General features: G+C 34.6%; 3 protein-coding genes and 1 pseudogene across 5 annotated transcripts; 1 reads left to right on the top strand and 3 right to left on the bottom strand.

The window, feature by feature from the left end:
• Positions 1-192: 192 nt before the first annotated feature.
• On the bottom strand, positions 193-2,718 carry LOC114422273 (multiple organellar RNA editing factor 1, mitochondrial-like). 2 transcript variants are annotated; one of them, XM_028388549.1, is made up of 5 exons: positions 2,225-2,718; positions 1,977-2,074; positions 1,829-1,894; positions 872-1,676; positions 193-587 (listed from the first exon to the last, which is right to left on the bottom strand). In XM_028388549.1, exons 1-5 carry the CDS (start codon positions 2,599-2,601, stop codon positions 566-568), a joined length of 1,368 nt encoding a protein of 455 aa, XP_028244350.1. In that variant the 5' UTR covers positions 2,602-2,718; the 3' UTR covers positions 193-565. The 2 variants fall into 2 exon arrangements, with proteins under 2 accessions (XP_028244350.1, XP_028244349.1); XM_028388548.1 differs by having other exon boundaries at positions 838-1,676; positions 2,225-2,717.
• A 2,897-nt stretch (positions 2,719-5,615) lies between these two features.
• On the top strand, positions 5,616-9,993 carry LOC114424408 (MLO-like protein 4). 2 transcript variants are annotated; one of them, XM_028391247.1, is made up of 15 exons: positions 5,616-5,858; positions 5,957-6,014; positions 6,133-6,353; positions 6,547-6,663; positions 7,075-7,135; positions 7,309-7,400; positions 7,666-7,740; positions 8,043-8,128; positions 8,412-8,461; positions 8,547-8,587; positions 8,683-8,853; positions 8,939-8,974; positions 9,064-9,131; positions 9,253-9,313; positions 9,396-9,993. In XM_028391247.1, exons 1-15 carry the CDS (start codon positions 5,733-5,735, stop codon positions 9,798-9,800), a joined length of 1,668 nt encoding a protein of 555 aa, XP_028247048.1. In that variant the 5' UTR covers positions 5,616-5,732; the 3' UTR covers positions 9,801-9,993. The 2 variants fall into 2 exon arrangements, with proteins under 2 accessions (XP_028247048.1, XP_028247049.1); XM_028391248.1 differs by lacking the exon at positions 5,616-5,858 and having other exon boundaries at positions 5,957-6,035.
• Positions 9,994-10,569: 576 nt separating this feature from the next.
• LOC114422272 lies at positions 10,570-11,596 on the bottom strand (annotated as a pseudogene).
• A 652-nt stretch (positions 11,597-12,248) lies between these two features.
• On the bottom strand, positions 12,249-18,432 carry LOC114422271 (transmembrane 9 superfamily member 1-like). The gene is made up of 12 exons (XM_028388546.1): positions 18,252-18,432; positions 16,845-17,037; positions 16,650-16,754; positions 15,268-15,285; positions 15,077-15,174; positions 14,837-14,989; positions 14,566-14,700; positions 14,259-14,425; positions 13,935-14,029; positions 13,473-13,846; positions 12,963-13,236; positions 12,249-12,789 (listed from the first exon to the last, which is right to left on the bottom strand). Exons 1-12 carry the CDS (start codon positions 18,327-18,329, stop codon positions 12,722-12,724), a joined length of 1,758 nt encoding a protein of 585 aa, XP_028244347.1. The 5' UTR covers positions 18,330-18,432; the 3' UTR covers positions 12,249-12,721.
• Positions 18,433-19,474: the final 1,042 nt, after the last annotated feature.

The following is a 19,474-nucleotide window of genomic DNA, read 5'->3' as shown; positions in this document are numbered from 1 at the left end:
AGTCTCGGAGACTTCCAAGTAAGACCATTCTTTGAATATGTTTTATTGCCAACGATTCTCAGTCACTAACACAAGAATCCTTTGATCTGATCTCTTTTTTACTTGACTTCAACCGCACTAAGTACTTTTAACATTTGAAGTATTAGAACTTCCAAAACTTGAAATACAATCCCAAATGAAGTATAAGGAAATCAAGCAAAAAGAGGAAGACATGATTGTGGGCTGTAGCATTAATGGCCCTTACGGAAACTGATTACATTGTCACATGACTTAGAGAACGCAAATCCACATTATTCATTGTTCTATCCGTTACAATGAGAAGGAGAATGGGAGCGGAGTAAGACAGGAAAGAGCCACGTGAAATTCATAGTTCAAGCATGTTCAAACAACAAGCCTGCAGCCAGTACTAACTTTACATACCACATCCAACTTTGTCACAGAACAGTGCAACTAAAAATTGATGGATACACAACGACAGCTCAATAAATCAATGTTCCACCAAATGGCAAGGGCAAACAATCAGCTTAGAATGTGATTAGTACTTTAATACAAGCCGCCCACTAACTCAATTACTATCACTATCTTCCCTGCAAAAAACAACAAAAAACAAGTCATCTTTTCCATTGATTTGAGACAAAGTTAATAATTTTTCCACAAGCAAAGAATACAGAGATGTAGCCTCACCAATTACAATTTCACACAAGTATAAAATATTGAACTATATTTAATATAAAAAAAAAAAAAAAGAGAGAAGCATCCGTTTTTATCTCTATTATGACTAATTTGATCCAGAATCAGAAACTCGAATATTTCTAGATTTTTAGGTCTCTACCATACCTCTCCAGTAAAGCCTGGGCCAGAAGGTGGATACCTTTGTTGTGACCCTGCCTGTTCTTTGGCAGGATGGTTCCCCAGCTCAGCCTGTTCAAATCCCTCCATGTATGCTGGTTTGAAATCCTGCGCATATGATGGGGTAAAAGTATCACCCCTCACCTCTGAAGCACCATGCCTAGGCACAGGATCTCTTCTTTCCCCTTGTCCCGGCCGTCCAAAGTTCTGTTGTGGCATATAATTTCTTCTTTCTCCTTGACCAGGTGGTCCAAAGCTCTGCTGCTGTGCATATTGTGGTGAAGATGGCCCATACCTTTGCTGTTGTGGATAATTCTGTGGTGCTTGATCAAAGTTCTGTTGGGGTGGATAATTTTGTGGTGCCTGACCATACTTCTGTTGGGGTGGATAATTTGGCGATGCTTGGCCATAGTTCTGTTGGGGTGTATAATTTTGTGATGTCATGCCATAGTTCTGTTGGGGTGGATAATTCTGTGATGCTTGGCCATAATTCTGTTGGGGTGGATAATTCTGCGATGCTTGGCCATAATTCTGTTGGGGTGGATAATTCTGCGATGCTTGGGCATAGTTCTGTTGGGGCGGATAATTCTGGGATGCTTGACCATAGTTCTGTTGGGGTGGATAATTTTGTGAAGGCCCATAGTTCCTTCCACCCCCCGGCATGGGTCCCTGACTATTGAAAGAGGGATTCCCTTGAGGCCTTGGCATTGGATTCTCATGCCGGTTGTATTGACCAGGACTCTTATTCCAGTCTCGTCTTCCCTGATTCCTCCCATACTGTACTGGTGGAGGTCGAGGGATAATTGTTCCATTAATGTACTGATCTCCTATTTATCACACAAGAAAATGTCATTCAGAAACATTCTTACAATCAAAAGGGTAGCAAACCATTGAAATCGAACTACTAATGAATTAGATTCAATTCAATCAGCTTATTATGGCATGACCAAACTTCTGAAAAGAAAGAAACAAAACTTACCTCCATATTGTTTGTTCACCGGATCAATATAGGAATCTGGTAGCACGAAGACGACTCCGGGAAGACCTGTTAAGATGCAGCAAATCAAACATCAAATGATTTTCTCTGAACTGGGTCATGGAATTTGAAAGTAGGAACAAATAAATACCTTCAAATTTCTTGGACTCTTCTTCAGTCATGACTGCCTGAAAGCCTATGTAAGTTGTTGTGCTGCACGCATACATTTTCTTCTTGGCCTCTTCCAAACTAAAACCACGCACGCATTCAAAGAAAAACCACGACGACTAAGAAACAAACTAAAACTGATATTTCTAACAAAACTAACAAACTAACATTTGCCGATAAAAAAAAAAACTCTGATAATTATGAGAAAGACTTATTATTTGAGAGAGGAACCTGATGTTAAGACCCTTGGCACAAGTCTCTTCGTAAACGCGAACCATGTCTTCGGGAGAGGGTTTGTTGTTGTCTTTGAATTCCATGACGATGAGCCAATGGTTGTAATCGCAGCCCTCGAAGAGAATGGTATCGGGACCAATCTCATCGGGGATGTTGTTCTGCCGCTGCGAGGATCGAAAAGATAGAAGTGAAATTGAGCTTGACCTGAATGAACGGGACTGAACCACACCCTTCTTCGGTGACTGCAAACTCCATGAAACGCCGCACCGGATGGGGGAGGAAAACGACGCCGCATGAGTCGCGGACAAGGAGTGGGAGATGCCCGAGAGTGTTCTGATGGTGCGGCGGAGGCGAATTAACGACGACGACGCCATATGTAGGGTTTTGAGAGATTAGGGTTTTAGGTAGGGCGTTTTCTTCTCTTCTGTTCTTTACTTTGAGGGACGTAAGTGAAGAATATTTAAGGAACGAAATGAAATGCTACAAAGTATGAATGCAATTGCACCTAGGTAAATACTATAACATGCCCCTTCTTTTTTTATTAAGAGGATAAATTATTGCATAAATTTATAGTTCTTTTTTACACGAAAAAAACAAAAAAAAAAACATGTTGCATACATCTATAGTCAATCAATGACTAATAATGTGTCAAAAAATGTGTAAAGAAAAAATAAATTCTATTTTTTATATTTATTTTTTTACATTCATTTATTTTTTCTACATTTTTTTCTGTTTTTTATTGGTTTCATCATCCTTGCCAATCATTTTTTTTTTCTAGATAACATTATCCTTGCAAAATCTTTTTTTTTTTTTAACTGGATACTTGTATAGTTATACTAGTCAACCATAAATAAGGTGAGATGCATCAAAAGCAACAAGAGGGGAAATTTGGTGGGGTGAATCCTCCCACCTATATTTCTCACCAAAAAGAAAATTAAGCTTTGAAAGTTTGTCTGCTATACAAACTAATATCATCCTTGCAAAATCGATTAAACCAACTAATAATGTTCACATATTAATATTCTATTAATTCAATTCACTGAATCTTTTTATATAGAAGGCTTAATTGTAAATTTTGATTTTTTATAACTTCACGAATTTTATCCTTTTAACTTTTTTTTACATTTTGTCCATTAATTTATAAAAATCTTGTGAATTTTATCTTAAATTTAGATCATCATTCATTATTAATAGCTTAGTCTGACATAACAAGTTTGATAATAACTTATCTAACGCTAACATGATTTATACAGGATAATAATATCAACTATTAATAGTGACAAATCAAGAAATATTATGTTATGGAGATAATAATTATATATAAAATTTTGTAGAGAAAATACTAATATTATAAATTAAATTTTTTTATTAAATTCCATATTATAAGAACAATTTATAATTTCACTTATATATCACATTAAGAGGATTTTAAAAGTTTGTGGGAGTAATTATCTCCCATTGTATCTCAAGTGGATCCGTCCCGATTATTGACATGAGAATTAAATTATACTTTTGGTTTCTTATTTTTAATTTTTTATGCATTTTTCTATCAAAGTTACTAAGTCATGAATAATTTTATATAATTTAATAAAGGCTAAGTTATACTTTGTCTTTTAAGTTTTATCTCATTTTTTAGATTTAATTTTGTTTTTTTATCGTTTAAGAAATATGATATGATCTTTTAACTTTCAAATTCAATTTAGGCCATTTGGTCAACTTGAAAATAAGATTAATATTTTACAATTTACAATGGTTATAAAATGCAGTTTAAAAGTTAAAGAATCAAATCGACCCAAATAAAAGAATTAAAATGAAACTATGGTATATAAAAACTAAAAAGTGTCCTCCACAACATTTCCACAACATCATTATTTATATGATATATTTTAATCAAATACTATAAATTTAAATAGTTATAAAATACTAACAATCACCAAAGTAAACCAATAATACATAGACACATCGGTAATATAAAAATTCATTTAACATCTTTTATCTACTTATGTTACATTGTCATGTCTCAAGTTATTACCCTGTTTAATGTCTTTTTCTCTAATGCACTTTCAGGCTGTTTGTTTTCACATGCGGAAATAATACACCACAGATGAAATTGAGGGTCGGTTGTTCACTACCAACATTTAGAGGGTTTTTTCCCCAAACTACACCTTCTCTTTCTTATCTTTTTCCAAAATATACTACTTTTTCAAAAAATTCCTAAATTACACACCCTTTAATACAAATCTAAGGAATAGTATATTGATTTTTTTAACATTATTAAAATAATATAAGATTCATCTAGTAAAATGTAATATTTTATTATAATAAAAAAGTTTTTTTGAAAGTTGAAACAAAAATAACTTTCATCACATTCATTCAATTAAAGTTCATCTAATAAAATGTAATATTTTATTTTACATTTAAGTCATCTAAATTTTAATGATAAAAATTCAATTCTCAATATACATATGCCTTATCTTTTGACTTAAAATTCTATAATTTTTCTTTTCCAAATCAAATATGAACTTAAAGTACCTTGAAAAAACTCTAACTTTGGGTGTCCTTCTTAAGAGAGAGAAAAAATAAAAATCACATCCACAAAACATTATTGATAGAAAAAATATCATCCTAGAGTTATGTAACGTGTCAGTTATGTCATAGGAAAAAGAAAAAAAAAAGCGTGTGCCAGTTATTTGTTAGAAGAAACATTTTAAGTGTGTTTGGATTTTAGCTCGAAATTTACAAATATTTTTATTTTCAAAACATTAAATTCTTTATTTTTTTTTATTTTGTGCATTAAAATTTGTTATTATTGATCAAGATACACACAAAAAATACTTGACCAACGGTAATTTAATCTTAACATAGCCATAATAATCATTAACCTAACTTTCTCCGTTTCCTTTTTGTTGTTGATGTTTTGGCAGAACTTGTTTGGTTTGCTGTAAATTCCTACATCATCCACATCCAGAGAATATACCGGTTTTCTTTTGGGACCCTTGCAACTTTAAAATTTGCTAACAAGCTTACATGGGAAAGTGGGAAAGCCTCCATGTGCATGGTTTTGAATTTGGAGAGGAGAGTGGAAAGTGAGCAAGGTTGTGTTAGGCTGTGTGAGATAATAATTAAAAATAGAAATAAAAATATTTTTTATACATGTAATATATTTTTTAAAATTTATTATCTTTAATTTTTATTTATTATAGTTATGGTTAATTTTATTCTGTTGAGTGATGACGTAACAATTTTATAGAGAGTTACATCATAGATTAAGTAATGATATAATATGATAACGTATAAAAAGATATTTAAGTCTTAAAAATAAGAATAAAATAATGAGTTTGTTGTGATGAAAGGCAAGGGAGGTTTCCAATGGCCACATGCACTTCGTCACCTTCACCTAAGAATAAACTAAGATACTTCCCCATTTCCTGGATCCCATCTGGCTGGGATTTATGTGGTGGAATCAAAACTAAGCATTCAACTTGTTGTTGGTTTGAAGTGAAATATGGCAGAGGTGCTGCAACGAGGTCGTTCTCTGGCTGAGACGCCAACATATTCAGTTGCCTCTGTTGTTACTCTTATGGTCTTTGTTTGCTTCTTGGTTGAGCGTTCAATCTATCGCTTTGGACAGGTTAAACACTTTTTCACTCTTTCCTTTCTTGCTACTAGCTGCTACTTGCCATCATAATATAATTAACTTCAATATTAATGCCATTCATTCCTATATAGTGGTTGAAGAACACAAGAAGGAAGGCACTTTTTGCTTCACTGGAGAAAATTAAGGAAGGTAAAGAAGGACACTAACTAAGTATGATTCCATTATGCCTTATGTCAGCTAAGCGCGCTTTACTGATTTTAATTTTCATTTTTGTATTTTAACTTGGATTACTCCTTTCCTTTCTTAGAACTGATGCTGCTTGGCCTTATCTCTTTGCTATTGGCACAAAGTGCAAGGTGGATCTCTGAAATTTGTGTCAATTCCTCACTTTTTAGCAGTCGCTTTTATATTTGTTCTGAGCAAGACCTCGGCATCAATGAGAATATCATGCATCAAAGCTCCTCCTCCTCCTCCTCCTCCTCCTTCCCTCAAGAAATTAATAGTGGAGCATTCAACCAATGTGGAGAGGTAACAGTCTGCTGTAAAGTGATTTCTGCCTTCACAAGAAATTCATTTACAAAAAAAAATTAGTTGAAGATTGAAAACATACAGGAAAACAAACGGCAGGGCATTATCTTCTGTTGAACAAACTGAGATCAAATATCTGTTTCTTTGAAATACTACAAAGTGCTCTTCTGATAATTTTAATAAATGAATGCAGGGCCATGAACCATTTGTTTCATATGAGGGTCTTGAGCAGCTGCATCGGTTCTTATTTGTTCTTGGGATCACTCATGTTCTGTATAGTTGTCTGGCTGTTGGTTTAGCAATGAGCAAGGTCAGTCATCATGATTTCCACCTTATTATATAGGATTATGTACATCATTTCTCCTTGGCACATTTATAAACCCTTGAGGTGTTTTAGCAACTTCAGTACAGGTATATTGACAAATTATCAAATGTGTCAATGTTCTTATAAATCAGTAATGGTCATATATTAACAGTCTTTGTTTGAGCCTTTGATAGTGTACTAGGAACAACGAAAGTGATTTTCTTTATAAGAGATCTTTGTTCCAATCACTTGGCGTTGTCTTAGTTGCTGTTGTTTTCTATTTTTGGTTATCAGGTTCATGTCCTTTGATAGAGCACCTGAGATCAATTTATGAAATATTTTACTGGACACAAATGACACACAATACAGCAATTTGCTTGCATGCCTTTATTTTCTCTTTGTTGCATGTGTTTGTAGATCTATAGTTGGCGCAGATGGGAAAATCAGGCTGCGATGGCAACCGGTGGAAACTTGCAAGGTAAATAGCATATAATGGTACTTCATTGACCAACCACTATGGGAATCTTGTCAATGTATAAACGAATGATTGAGGGTACAGCCCTCCAAGCTTGGTTTTTTTGCTTGTTTCTCATGTAATAACTTCTGCATCATGTAATATGGCCTATACTTTTACTAACTGTTGTTCAACAGGAAAGAAAATCAAGGTGATGAGGCGGCAGACAACATTTGTTTTCCATCACACTTCTCATCCATGGAGCAGGAGTCCAATCCTAAACTGGATGGTAATATATATATCAACATAAATAGAGCATCCTTAATTATTCGTGTGCTTATTTTTACTGAGATGACATTTTGATAGATCATTCCGCCAGCAATTGAACTATCTAAACATCTTTCGGTTTATATAGTATGACAAGATAAGGAAATATTCATGGATCGGAAATTATTAGCGACTTTCCTCCTTGATTCTAATTTTTGTTAGTCTCAGCCTTGTGCTTATTTTGAACGTCTGAATGATGGATTAAAATTTGTGATCTGACCTTGTAGCTCTGTTTTGTGCGGCAATTTAGAAGCTCTATACAAAAATCAGATTACCTTGCACTCCGCTTAGGTTTCATAACTGTAAGTTTTTTATTTGCTGAGGGATTTAGGATAAATTAATGCATGCCTGGAAATTTGTTTGTCCATTACTATTCCCTGATGGCCTAATCTTTAAATTCTTCTATATTGAAGAAACCTTCTAAATGTTAAACGTGGTGGACTGAGCTGTAACTTTGCATTCACAAATCACAAAAATTCATGCCATTCTTCACCTAAAAGATCTTCATACTATAAGAATTTAAGGATTAACTTGTTTGTCATCATCCTCACTAGCTTTAATCCACACCACTAGTCTAATTGTTCTCTGCTTTGTAAATTTACAGGAACACAAATTGCCGTTGTCTTATAATTTCCATCAATATATGGTTCGAAGCATGGAAGATGAATTTCATGGCATTCTAGGAATAAGGTATGAACCCTTTTGAAATGGATTTCTCCTTTTAATTGGTGTGTTGCAAACCCCTGCAACTTATTAAAAGTAAATTGCTTAGTTAACGTAGAATGCTCGTGATTAACATAGGGAATGGAGTCAATAGAAATGATGTTTCCTGTAAGAAACTCCAAAGTTGTTGTAGCAAATACCAATGTTTTTTTTTCTAATCAACATTAGACTTCTACCAAAGGTTTATTAAAGAAAAACAATGAGAAAACTTAGAGCTGAATAACCTTTTTTCTTTTTTTCAATTTTGCAGCTGGCCTCTTTGGATTTATGCCATAGTCTGCATCTTCGTGAACATCCATGGTAACTTTTCTTCAGAATTGAAGATTTGCATATTGTTAGTGACTTTGCTTAACTTTCTCAGATATTTAAGTTTCTGAATTTGCAGGTCTGAATATATACTTCTGGCTATCATTTATCCCTGCAATTGTATGTATATTCTAATTTGATATTTCAACAAATCAAAATGAGACAGTCCATTGAAATTTAGTTTCCTTAAGGTCTGATTTCTCTACTCGTAAAAGCTTGTCATGTTGATAGGAACAAAACTTCAGCATGTTGTATCCACTTTAGCACTTGAAATTATGGAGCAGACAGGTCCATCTGCTCGGACACAAGTAAAGCCACGTGATGAACTTTTTTGGTTCAAAAAACCAGATATACTGTTATGGGTGATACAATTTGTCATATTTCAGGTAAAAAATGATAACACATTATTTGTAGTCGGGCCATGCTGCATGATTGTGTTCTTTGTTCTTATTTTCTCTACTGTTCATGCAGAATGCCTTTGAAATGGCAACGTTTATTTGGACATTGGTAAGAATTCAATTTTTCAAGATTATATCAGGCCTTATCACTTATCACATGCTTTTATTAGATGAATTTTCTTGATTTTGTTTGTCTAGTGGGGATTCCAAGAACGATCGTGCTTCATGAGAAACCATTACATGATCATCATTCGGTTGGCATCTGGGTTGGTTTCATCTCTCTTTTCAAGAATGCTTTGTTTTATTTTCTTGACTAATTTTCCGGATTCTCCAATACTTCAATCTGCAGGGACTCTCATTTTCTTTTCTTTTTTTAACAACTTGCAGTGCTCTTGTTCAGTTCTGGTGTAGCTATATGACAGTGCCCCTGAACGTAATAGTTTCACAGGTTGGCTTAACTCTCATATTTTGTATTAGTGTTACAACAGAAAATTTATTTGATCCCATTTTGATTTGATGACTCACTGCAGATGGGTTCTCGATGTAAGAAGGCCTTAGTAACGGAGAGTGTTAGAGAGTCCCTGCATAGTTGGTGTAAAAGAGTAAAACACAAGTCTAAGCATGATTCGTTGCATTCACACACCGCAAGATCAGTGTGTTCCCTCGAATCAACAATTGATGAGAGGGACGAAATAACAGTAGTATCCGGCACTCTAACTCGAAGCTCGTCCTTAGAGTCTTTGAATCAGATAACAGTGACTTCAGTAGACCAGCTGAACTTTGAGACTTCTTCTAACAACCCAGAAAAAAATTCAACCAAGGTGGCTGAGTATTTGTCGTCAGAATCTGTATATACTAATCCCCCACAACCATCCCACAACAGAGGAGAGGAAGCAAAAGCTATCACTCTTCTTGATTTGTTTCAGAAAACATGATCAATTAATGTTTCATATTACTTCAGAACTAGTTGGAACTTCATAGAGCATAGATGTACAAATCATTCTTAAATGTTCTCAAGCATAGACACATAAGTAGTCAAGAATGAAGAAGCTGCATTGTACCGCGGATACAATTAGATATATCATCTCTCTCTCTTTTAAGTGATATGAAGGTTAAAAAAATTTGGCCTTACAATTTTGAAACTCTAATCCTCCGCATTGACACCATTTTGTATAAGGTTGACTTGGTGGTTGAAGGGAAAAGGAAGAAGAGGGAAGAGGGAAGGAAGAGGTAGTGGGTTCGAATCTCTCTCACTAATAATTTAACAACTAACATTTTGTCTGTAAAAAAAAAGAGATTTAAGAACTCGAATGAGAAGCCACGTACCATTGGCTTGTAGAAGTTACGAACACTGGTAAGAAGCCATTATCAGTCATAAAATCATTAAAATGTTGAGAACGTGGGTAAGATGCAAGTTAGCATCATTGACAGTGGCAGGGTATGCCACAAAAGAAAGAAAATCCATGCACAAAGCACAAAAAATTTGATTGCATATATATAACAAGGAAAATCAGTTGTTATTGAACCACTCTGTGCAAAAACAGTAGGGAAAAGATTAATATAGTTACAACACAACAATGAAGTTCAGTTTGCTACTACAGGTACAGGTGGAAGTAATTAATAAATGCATAATAAGTTTCATGATAAACGCAACAGACATGATGGGGGAAATTAAGGAAGAAAGTGGCAGAGCCAGTCCAAAGATAAGGCTACTGAAGCTCATCAAGCATATGTTCTCATTCAAAGTAAAGATGGAAGTTCTCATTTAAAGTGTTTAGACTCACCAACAAAAATTCATGTGTTACTAGATTTTACAAAGTAAAAAGGCAACAACACATATGTTCTCATTTAAAGTAAAGATGGAAGTTCCTCTAGCTCAAAGTTTATTTTAGGTCTCACGCACTGTAGTGGTCAGATTTTAAGAGTCTGTTTGGATCTAAGACGAAAAGTACTTTTGAGAAGTTCTCTGTAGGAAAAAAGCTCTATTTTTCTCAAATAAGTAGAGAAGCTCTCATAAACACTTATAGTCTTGTATCCAAACTAACAGGCCCTTAAGCAGTGAGCTCCTCCTCCCAGTGAGTCTCAACGACAACGTCTGAGGTAGGGTAAGCAACACGGGTGAGAACAAATCCTGCAACAATTTGATCATCATCAAGGAAGTTACCATCTGACTGTTCCACTTTGCCAGCACAGACAGAACAAGAACCAGCCCTGCATGAGTAGGGAAGCTCAAGGCCTTTCTCCTCTGCCTGGTCAAGAATGCATACATCATCTGGGCATTCAAATTCTTGCTCTCCCTCTGGGGTTATCAGCTTCACCTTGTAACTTGCCATGGCAGTCACACGCCTCCACGTCCTCCCTTTACACCAAACACAGTGTTAGCGTTAGCCTTGAGGCTTGTGATGTTCACTGAAGCCTGCCTCCTCAGGAAGGAGGTGTTCAACATAGTGCCACACAACGCCGCTGTGGTCGCCATTGCTAATGCTGTTTGTTCTTGTGATTGATAGATAGATAACAATAACACAGCTTGTGTGGAAAGGAAATAGTGTGTATGCTAGTGATGTGCTTACAACCAACACCAACGTGAGTCACCCTATCTGTCGCGTACCAATGTTTTATGCCTCAATCTATCTATGTCTATTATCACCACAGATTGTTCACCATGGTAGCTGCCACTATCCTCACCCCACAATAACATGTTATGCTTTATTTAAATGGCTTTATGAGAAATATTAGGAATATTCTCTATCACATTTAATGATACTATGACATTGAATATTACGCCAGAAGGAATCAACCACAAAATCCAGCTTCCGATACTTGCAATGCTATTACGACTTAACTACTAGTTTGCGACTTGTGAAATTGCATTGTGAAAATTTTCCAAGCACATAAGTAATTGTGAAAAAAAAAATATATTGAATTTTAGTCTTACCAAATTCCAATGTAACTATATTGCTTAACACTTGACCATCGAAGACTACAATACAACCAAATCATTGAGTCTGCTTAAATCAAACTAAAAAAAACTAATCTAATTTTAAGTAAATATTCACATGATTTTGTATCAAGAAATTGATTTTAAGTCAAAAATTAATTTGAAGTTAAAACAACTTCAAATAACTTGTGTTAGATAAAACATCTAAACACAAATTATTCATTTCAAAATTAATTTTTTAAATGTTCGTGTTTTATCCTTGCAGTGCTGCATTTTACATCCCATGTTTTCTACGAAAACCTCCAGAAGTAAAAATAAAAAATAAAAAATACTAAACAGCACGGGTTAAGAAACCGACTATGCATCAGCCTAAAACGTTATAAGGCGAAAATGAAGAGCAAAAAGAAAGCACATCAATGATTTAAAACTCAAAGAGGGAGAGATGTGCAGGAAGTAGTTAAGAGAGGATATTCAGATTTGATACAAAATTCAGAAGCACAAAATTCATTTCCGAGACTTCATCCCCTCTACGTACAATAGCTAAACCGTGTAGGGGAATCAGACATCAGTCCGTCAATAGGGCACCTATTTATATAAAAAAAAAAAAAAAAAAAAAAAAAAAGCAACGAGTCTGATATTTTGCTAACTATCTAAATTATAAAGATCAATCCCTGCATTCTAATCTAGGCTTTCAAACAGTCAGGGAAAAAACCTCAGGGCCTCCCTAGTATAGAGAAAAGAATACATCCCCTAGACATAGAGAAAAAATGCATCCCCATCCATCCTCAACCCTGTGATACTTACTACCTGCAAACATTGTTTGGTCCCCACACATGACCAGAGGCTTCCTCTAAGAAATTTATTGTCTCCAGCAACAAACATATGGAAGTGCTCTGGTCTCAGACTCCTACAAAAGCCTTAGTCACACTTGATGTTTCTGTAGATCCTCCTCACAAACAAATTCGAACCAAGATAACCCACAGCTCCTGCACATTTGGAGAAAAATTTAATCCATATGATAAGATTAAGAACACTCTACTCTAGCATTAATATTAATATAAAAAAGAGGTATTTGGCAATTGACTAAGGACAAGGTATCCCAATTCTGCAGAGTGAACACACAATCCAAACAGAGATTACAATTAAACTGAAGACTTACCACACAGAATTCCCAGCCCAAGACAAAACATCAAAGTGTATCCAAAATAGAAGCTGGTTTGGAAGAAGCCTGACATCTTCGTCTTCACATAGTAGTAGTATACTGAGTACAAATACACGTAAACAGCTGTTGAGGCAGCTGAAAAGAAAGAAGTCCATTGCCAGTGGTAGTTCTCAGCATTTAACAAAAAGTATGTCCCCACAATTGTCACACAAACAGTAACAATGGTAAGAATCAGAAAAACCAGTAGCATGAAGCCATAGACATAGTACACCTGTTTGTCATAGTGGAAGGGGAAAAAACGCATAAGAAACTTTGCTTATATTTACTCAGCATTCACAGAAATATTAAGAATTACTTTACTACTTGAAAGACCATTATATAGAAATATTGTTCTCATGAAATAATTATTGGCTCGGCTCTAAAAAAGTAAAAGTAAACCTTGTACCAAACAAAGGGAAGAAAAAATAATCTGTTATGGCCCAGAAAAGTAATTGCATTTTAACTCACCTTGTAATTCCAGAAGGAAGTGAATACAAAATACATCTCGATGAATATGCTGCCAAAGGGAAGCAGTCCTCCCATCAGCGAAACTACAGATGGTGTGAGGTACCATTTCTTCTCAGGAATGGGACGAGGAATGGTCTTCACACGGCATGGATTATTTGGAGCACCACTCCAGTTTCTTCCAACAACTGTGCCAAGAAGTGCTAGAGGGAAAGAGATAAAAGCCCATATAACAAAGACAACAACCATAGTACCAAAGGGGATTGCAGCTAGAGATCCATAGAATATAGCAATTGTGTTTAAAATAAAACCAATTCCAAAGCACATGAATGGGAACAGTGATGCTGTAAGGATCATGGATTTAATCCAATTTTTACCTGAAAATTATAAGCACGGTTATAATCATTCAGAGGGAGAGAGAAGCACCCAAACAAACATGTAGCAAAGATCAATGCAAATTCTTACCCCCATTACGTGAGTACATTCCCCCACTCACATAACCAGAAATGAAAGATGTGAGAGCATAGCAAACAATGAAGGTTGTGACTATGGCTCCTCGTCTGCACATTGAAGGAAAGTTACATAATAATGATGGGAGAAGAAGTTGACATAAAAGATATAGTCAATAGGAAAACTAGAGGAAGGGAACATTCAGTGATAGTTGAAATGTATAAGCAGAAAACAATATGCACATGTAGCATTTAAGTCCATTTTGTAGACAGTCACACTTCATTAACAAAAGCATTATTCAGAGCAATATTACAGGTCAGTTTAAGGATATGGACTTACCCAACATACAACATCCCAATAATAGCCAACAAGATGACAAGAAGAACCAGCAATGCAAGCTGAGCACCTGTACCAACAACAGCTGAAAGAATAACCAAACTGCGAGGAGGCCGAAAAACATCACCATGCACAAGTTTCCAGCCAGATTCTTCACTAACATCTCTTTCCTGGAAATATTTGGGGGTTGAACAAGAATTGACAATCAGAACCACAATGAACTTTCCAGGAAAACAGAATCTATGTTCCACACATAAATTTTAAAAATAATAATAATAATAGTAACAGACAAACATCAAGAAAGCCTAACCAGAGTTTCCAAATCATCATCTTCCCGGGCATACTTTGCATAGTCATTTCTCAATGTTCGCATTAATATCATTGACACCAATCCAGTAAGGAAGATGACCATCATAAAAGAATTAAAAATGGAGAACCAGTGAATCTACAGAAAGAAAACGGATCAAAGTTCTCTCAGTGACATGGCTAAGATAGGATCCACATGACTGAACACATAGCAGGTAACCAACAATAAACACCTCTTCAATCTAAAATACAAAGCTAGCAGCAATGATTTTCACCTGATGCTCAAAGAACGGATAGTCCAGGTATACATCAAATCGGCGTCCAAAAGTGACATTCGTAGGAGACCATTTGACAGAATATGTCATGTCCAAAGATTTTCCTACTTCCAGAGGCCTTGGGTTGTCATAAGTTAGATTAACATGAATGATCTGCAATGAAATGGACCTAACCTAAGTATGCACTCCATGAATCCCAAAACAGCATAAGGTAGCAAAGATACTTAAATAACTTCTGACCTGATCTTTATTGTATTGAACATTGATGTTCTTGTGTGTGTAAAGTACATGCTTGCCATTATCACCGTTCTTATCAGGATGTAACTCGCCAACATACCCTTAAACATGAATAAAAGAACCTTTTACAATGATCAATCAATGAAATGCAAAATCAAATCAAAATAAAGAGAAAGTGGCAGTTGTAGGCATACCCCACAATGGAAGGTCATCTGAACTTGTGATTAGCACATTGACGACCAACAAATAGATATACCATGGAAAGAAAGAATGCCAAGAGTAAGTTATTTGGAAAATTTATAAAATATATATATATATATATGAATAAAAATGAAAACATTATAAGGGGCAAACCATAGAAGAAACCCTGACTCACATCATTACACCTATCAAAACAACATAATATCAATTGTCCAACATTTGCTAAGGTATTGAAAAATGCTTAATGAATAACTTTAAACAAACGATTTTTCATATTATTGAAACAGAACCTTGGTGCTAAGGTTGGGTTGTCAATACACATTCAAGTCATGGAATCAACCTTTTGCAAGTGCCAAGTACAGCTGCCTACTATAGACCTACCTATCAGGGGAAACCCATCCCTAGACCCCCCACATAGGATAGGATGAGCTCTACAGCATCAAGATTCCCTTACACCTTTTTTACTTCAGGATATTATAATATTAGTCAAGAATGCTTAAGCAATGACTTCACATAAAGAATTCTTAACTTCATCCTTTCTATCAGCGTTCAAAAATATGTACATCACAAAACACCCAGCCTGATGGGACTTGTGGTTGTAGTTATTGAATTTGAAGGATCAAAATTGAGCAGGGCACTGCTCTTCCAGGCTCAAGTGTTTCTAATTTAATCGATGTGTCATGCTGTATAATATCTAAAAAAATAAATTTCATCATTTATACATCAATAATTTATATTCCCACATGATGAAATGTAGTAACTACTCATGAATAATTCTCTATGGATGTAAATGACAAAATGGTAAATATAAATGTCTATCGTTCTTAGAATTAGGGAAAGAATTCCCATGACATTAATGCCACAACAGTTACAGAGAAATCCATAAGTTAAATCCTTTTATTTAATTTTAAAGGACTCTGATAAATCATTTTCAACTGAGACTATTGCACAAAAATCAGTAAAAGCAACATTCAATAACTTAATCTAAAGCCCTAGCTGCAAGCCTCTCCTTCCCTAACAGCATTGAACTAGACTTCTCAGACTCTCAAAAGGAATTGCATGAATATAACAGCAGGTCTCATCCAGGTTGATTGTAAGATTTAACATATCATTCACAATTAAAATCTATTGTTAGCCACTTCCAGGGGCATATCCCTGAATGAAACTGGTTTTGGGCTGTATCCAACAAGTTACAGCAGTTGATTGGGCAGCTAAGCCAGAGTTAAGGGCAATATCCTGCAGAGTGGATATTATGCAATGGCCAAATACAAAAAAAATTGTTGCCAGTGTCTAGAATTTCTTCACTACATAGAAGTATAATCATTCTACCAATTCTCTTAAGTAATATGTTAAAGAAAGAAACAGTGCAACATACCCATGAAAAATTCAAACCAGTAATTATTCTCTATTGCATCCTTGAACTGTTTAACCTTTGCCTCATCAAGTTCTATACGGCAAAAGGTGGTCTTCTCCACATTTCCTTAAAAATTAATTATAAAATAACTGTTAAAGCCAGTTTTGTCAACTGATGGGTCTTATGAAATAAATAGGATGAAAGAAACCTCCATACCTAGGAACTTTATCTCAAGTTGGCTATCAATGAGTTCATTGCCACCCAGGACCTCACCAAGACCACCCCATTTGTGTGCAGGATTACCAGGTGAACGGCAAAATGGTAGGCTGTAATAATTGTACGTTTCTTGTGGATTGTTATAAGGACCAACTTTGTTCACCCAAAGGATAACTGGGTCATCTTGTTGATACTACAATAAAATGCAATACATGTTTTAAACAGATAGCCATTGTTGACTGGGAGCTACTTACGAATAAAGGAAACATATATATCTTTACTCCTAGCTCAAGGAAATGAGGGAGATCCAGTGATAAAACCATTAAAATTACAGATGCTTAAAGACATTTAGAAAAGGATTCATGTAAGTGTACCAATTACTATTTTCGCCTAAGTTGTATCCATGAATTGATTTATTGAGGTTAACATGAAGCTCATCTATGAAACAAAACACAAACACTACCAGTCAAAGTCCAACCCAGCATTGACAAGCTTCTAGCAAAGGTAAGACTTGACACCCAAGCTCCTGATGTTCAGAGAGGCAGAAAGTCCTAGATTATGCACTCAAATTGTTCTCAAACTGAACTTCCCCATTGGATAGGTATGTCCATAATTTCAACCTTCAAAATACAAAAATATTGCTAATAGACGGCACAAAAGAAAACCCACCACTAATGTTTGGATGCCTTTTTATTCTAAAAGAAAGTTACTAGTAAAACACGGTATAAAATTTCCAATCCAACTCAAAAGCTACATAAAATTGCTTCAACTTGAAACCAATTCTAGACTCGGGATCAATTCTTCATCACGAAATAAAAAAAAACGTGAACATTTACCTAAAATCACGTTAGTTGATGATATTTCATCGCCATTTTGGATGACTTAAAGTAAAACCAAACACACAAACAACTGTAAAACCACCGCTCTTGCAATTTTGAAGTTAAGAAAAAAAGAATGCAAAATTATGAAGCTTGTACGTCGAAATCATGCATGAAAACTAAAAGACTAAGCAACCAAACAACAAGGAATTCCCCTAAATGTTGAACATCAACCGCACGGGTTTCTCACGTGTGGAGTCCAATGAAAGGGAAAGAATACTTAGAATTCCAAACATAGCGAAAACCATGAATTAATAACAGAACAGGGAAGAGCTGAAATTGAAATCCAATCACATCCAAAACTATAATGTCAATGATTATTAATGGAGACGAGTAAGCAAACAGCTGAGATCTAAAGCCAAATCACCAAACCATGTCACTAACTTACAACACGAACGAACACACACACACACACACAAAAAAAAAAAAAAGCACGCAGCTGAGAAAACCAAAGCGAAATTGAAAGGTAGATCTAATAAATAAATAATGAAGCAAAAGTGGATCGAGCGGTGGAATCGGGAAACCTTACCCTATGATCTGACTCGGAAGCAAAGGCCGCAGAGAGGAAGAGAGGGAGGAGGAGAGAGAATCTGAAGAGCATGGACATGGCGGATCTCGAATCAGAACAGAGAGAAACACGACGAGGACGAGGAGGAGGACTTGCCCTTGAAGGATTGAGACTCTCTCTCTTTTTTCTGTGTGCCACTGATTACTAATATTTTTTTTTTATTTTTTTTACGTTCAATCCAACCAACCTTGCAATTTTTTTCTTCCTACGCTACAGTAAAAGGAAAGATCATATTTGACAGTAAATATTTATTTTTATATCATTAAAAATTTAAAATTCAAAGAAAATAAATATTTTTAATATATAGGCTGTATTTTCCAAATTTTTATTTAAGATGACGTTTGCCACCGAGCATGAGGATTTTTTTTTCTCCTAACTATTTTAGGTTGGAATCTTAGTCCTAAATGTAATTATGTTTAGATTCGAATAAAATTAATTTTAATAAAAAAATACCTGTGATATAGAAAAAAAATATAAGGTCACATTTATCTTAAAATATAAATTTATACTTTTTAGGGGATGATAGTCTCTATAGTATTATAATAAAAAAAAAAAGTTAACTAAATTCAAAAATGTATTTAGTTACTATCTCTTAATATTTTTGGAAATATTTTTAAAAATTATAAATAACTAGAATAAAAAAAACAAGTAAAAAAAGTTGTAAATATGTTATAAATAACTTTTCATTTTACGAGAATATCACTTTTCATCCATTAACAAGAATGAAGTCAAAGATAATATTATTATTTTCCCAAATACTTAGTAAAAAGATTGTAACTTATTAACAAAAAAATTGTAACCAATATAGAAATATTATATTTCTAAATTATATTTGAAAATGAATTTTTAATTCTTGAAATAAACACATAATAAGATTATTTTTTATTATTGATAATTTTACAAATATAAAAAAAATTAAGATGGTTGGGAAAAACAATTAATTACAATACTAAAAAAGAGAAGAAGAAATACTGAAATGTCTAATTCTAAAATATTTTAAATTGTGTATTTTAATTTATAATGTAAGAATACACATGAGTAAAGTATTATTTTGTGACTATATTATTTTTTTGTGTGTGCGCGGAAAACTTGGTCCTGGTGTTTCAATTGGGCTTTTGGTGTCTCACGCACATTAAAACAATAAAGCAAAAGAATCGATCTTATGAAAAAAAATATCGATCCAA

Source organism: Glycine soja, chromosome 8, assembly GCF_004193775.1.
Source record: "Glycine soja cultivar W05 chromosome 8, ASM419377v2, whole genome shotgun sequence".
NCBI lineage: Eukaryota > Viridiplantae > Streptophyta > Magnoliopsida > Fabales > Fabaceae > Glycine > Glycine soja.
Note: the sequence above shows the minus strand (reverse complement) of the source record. Positions and strands in the feature narration are given on the sequence as shown.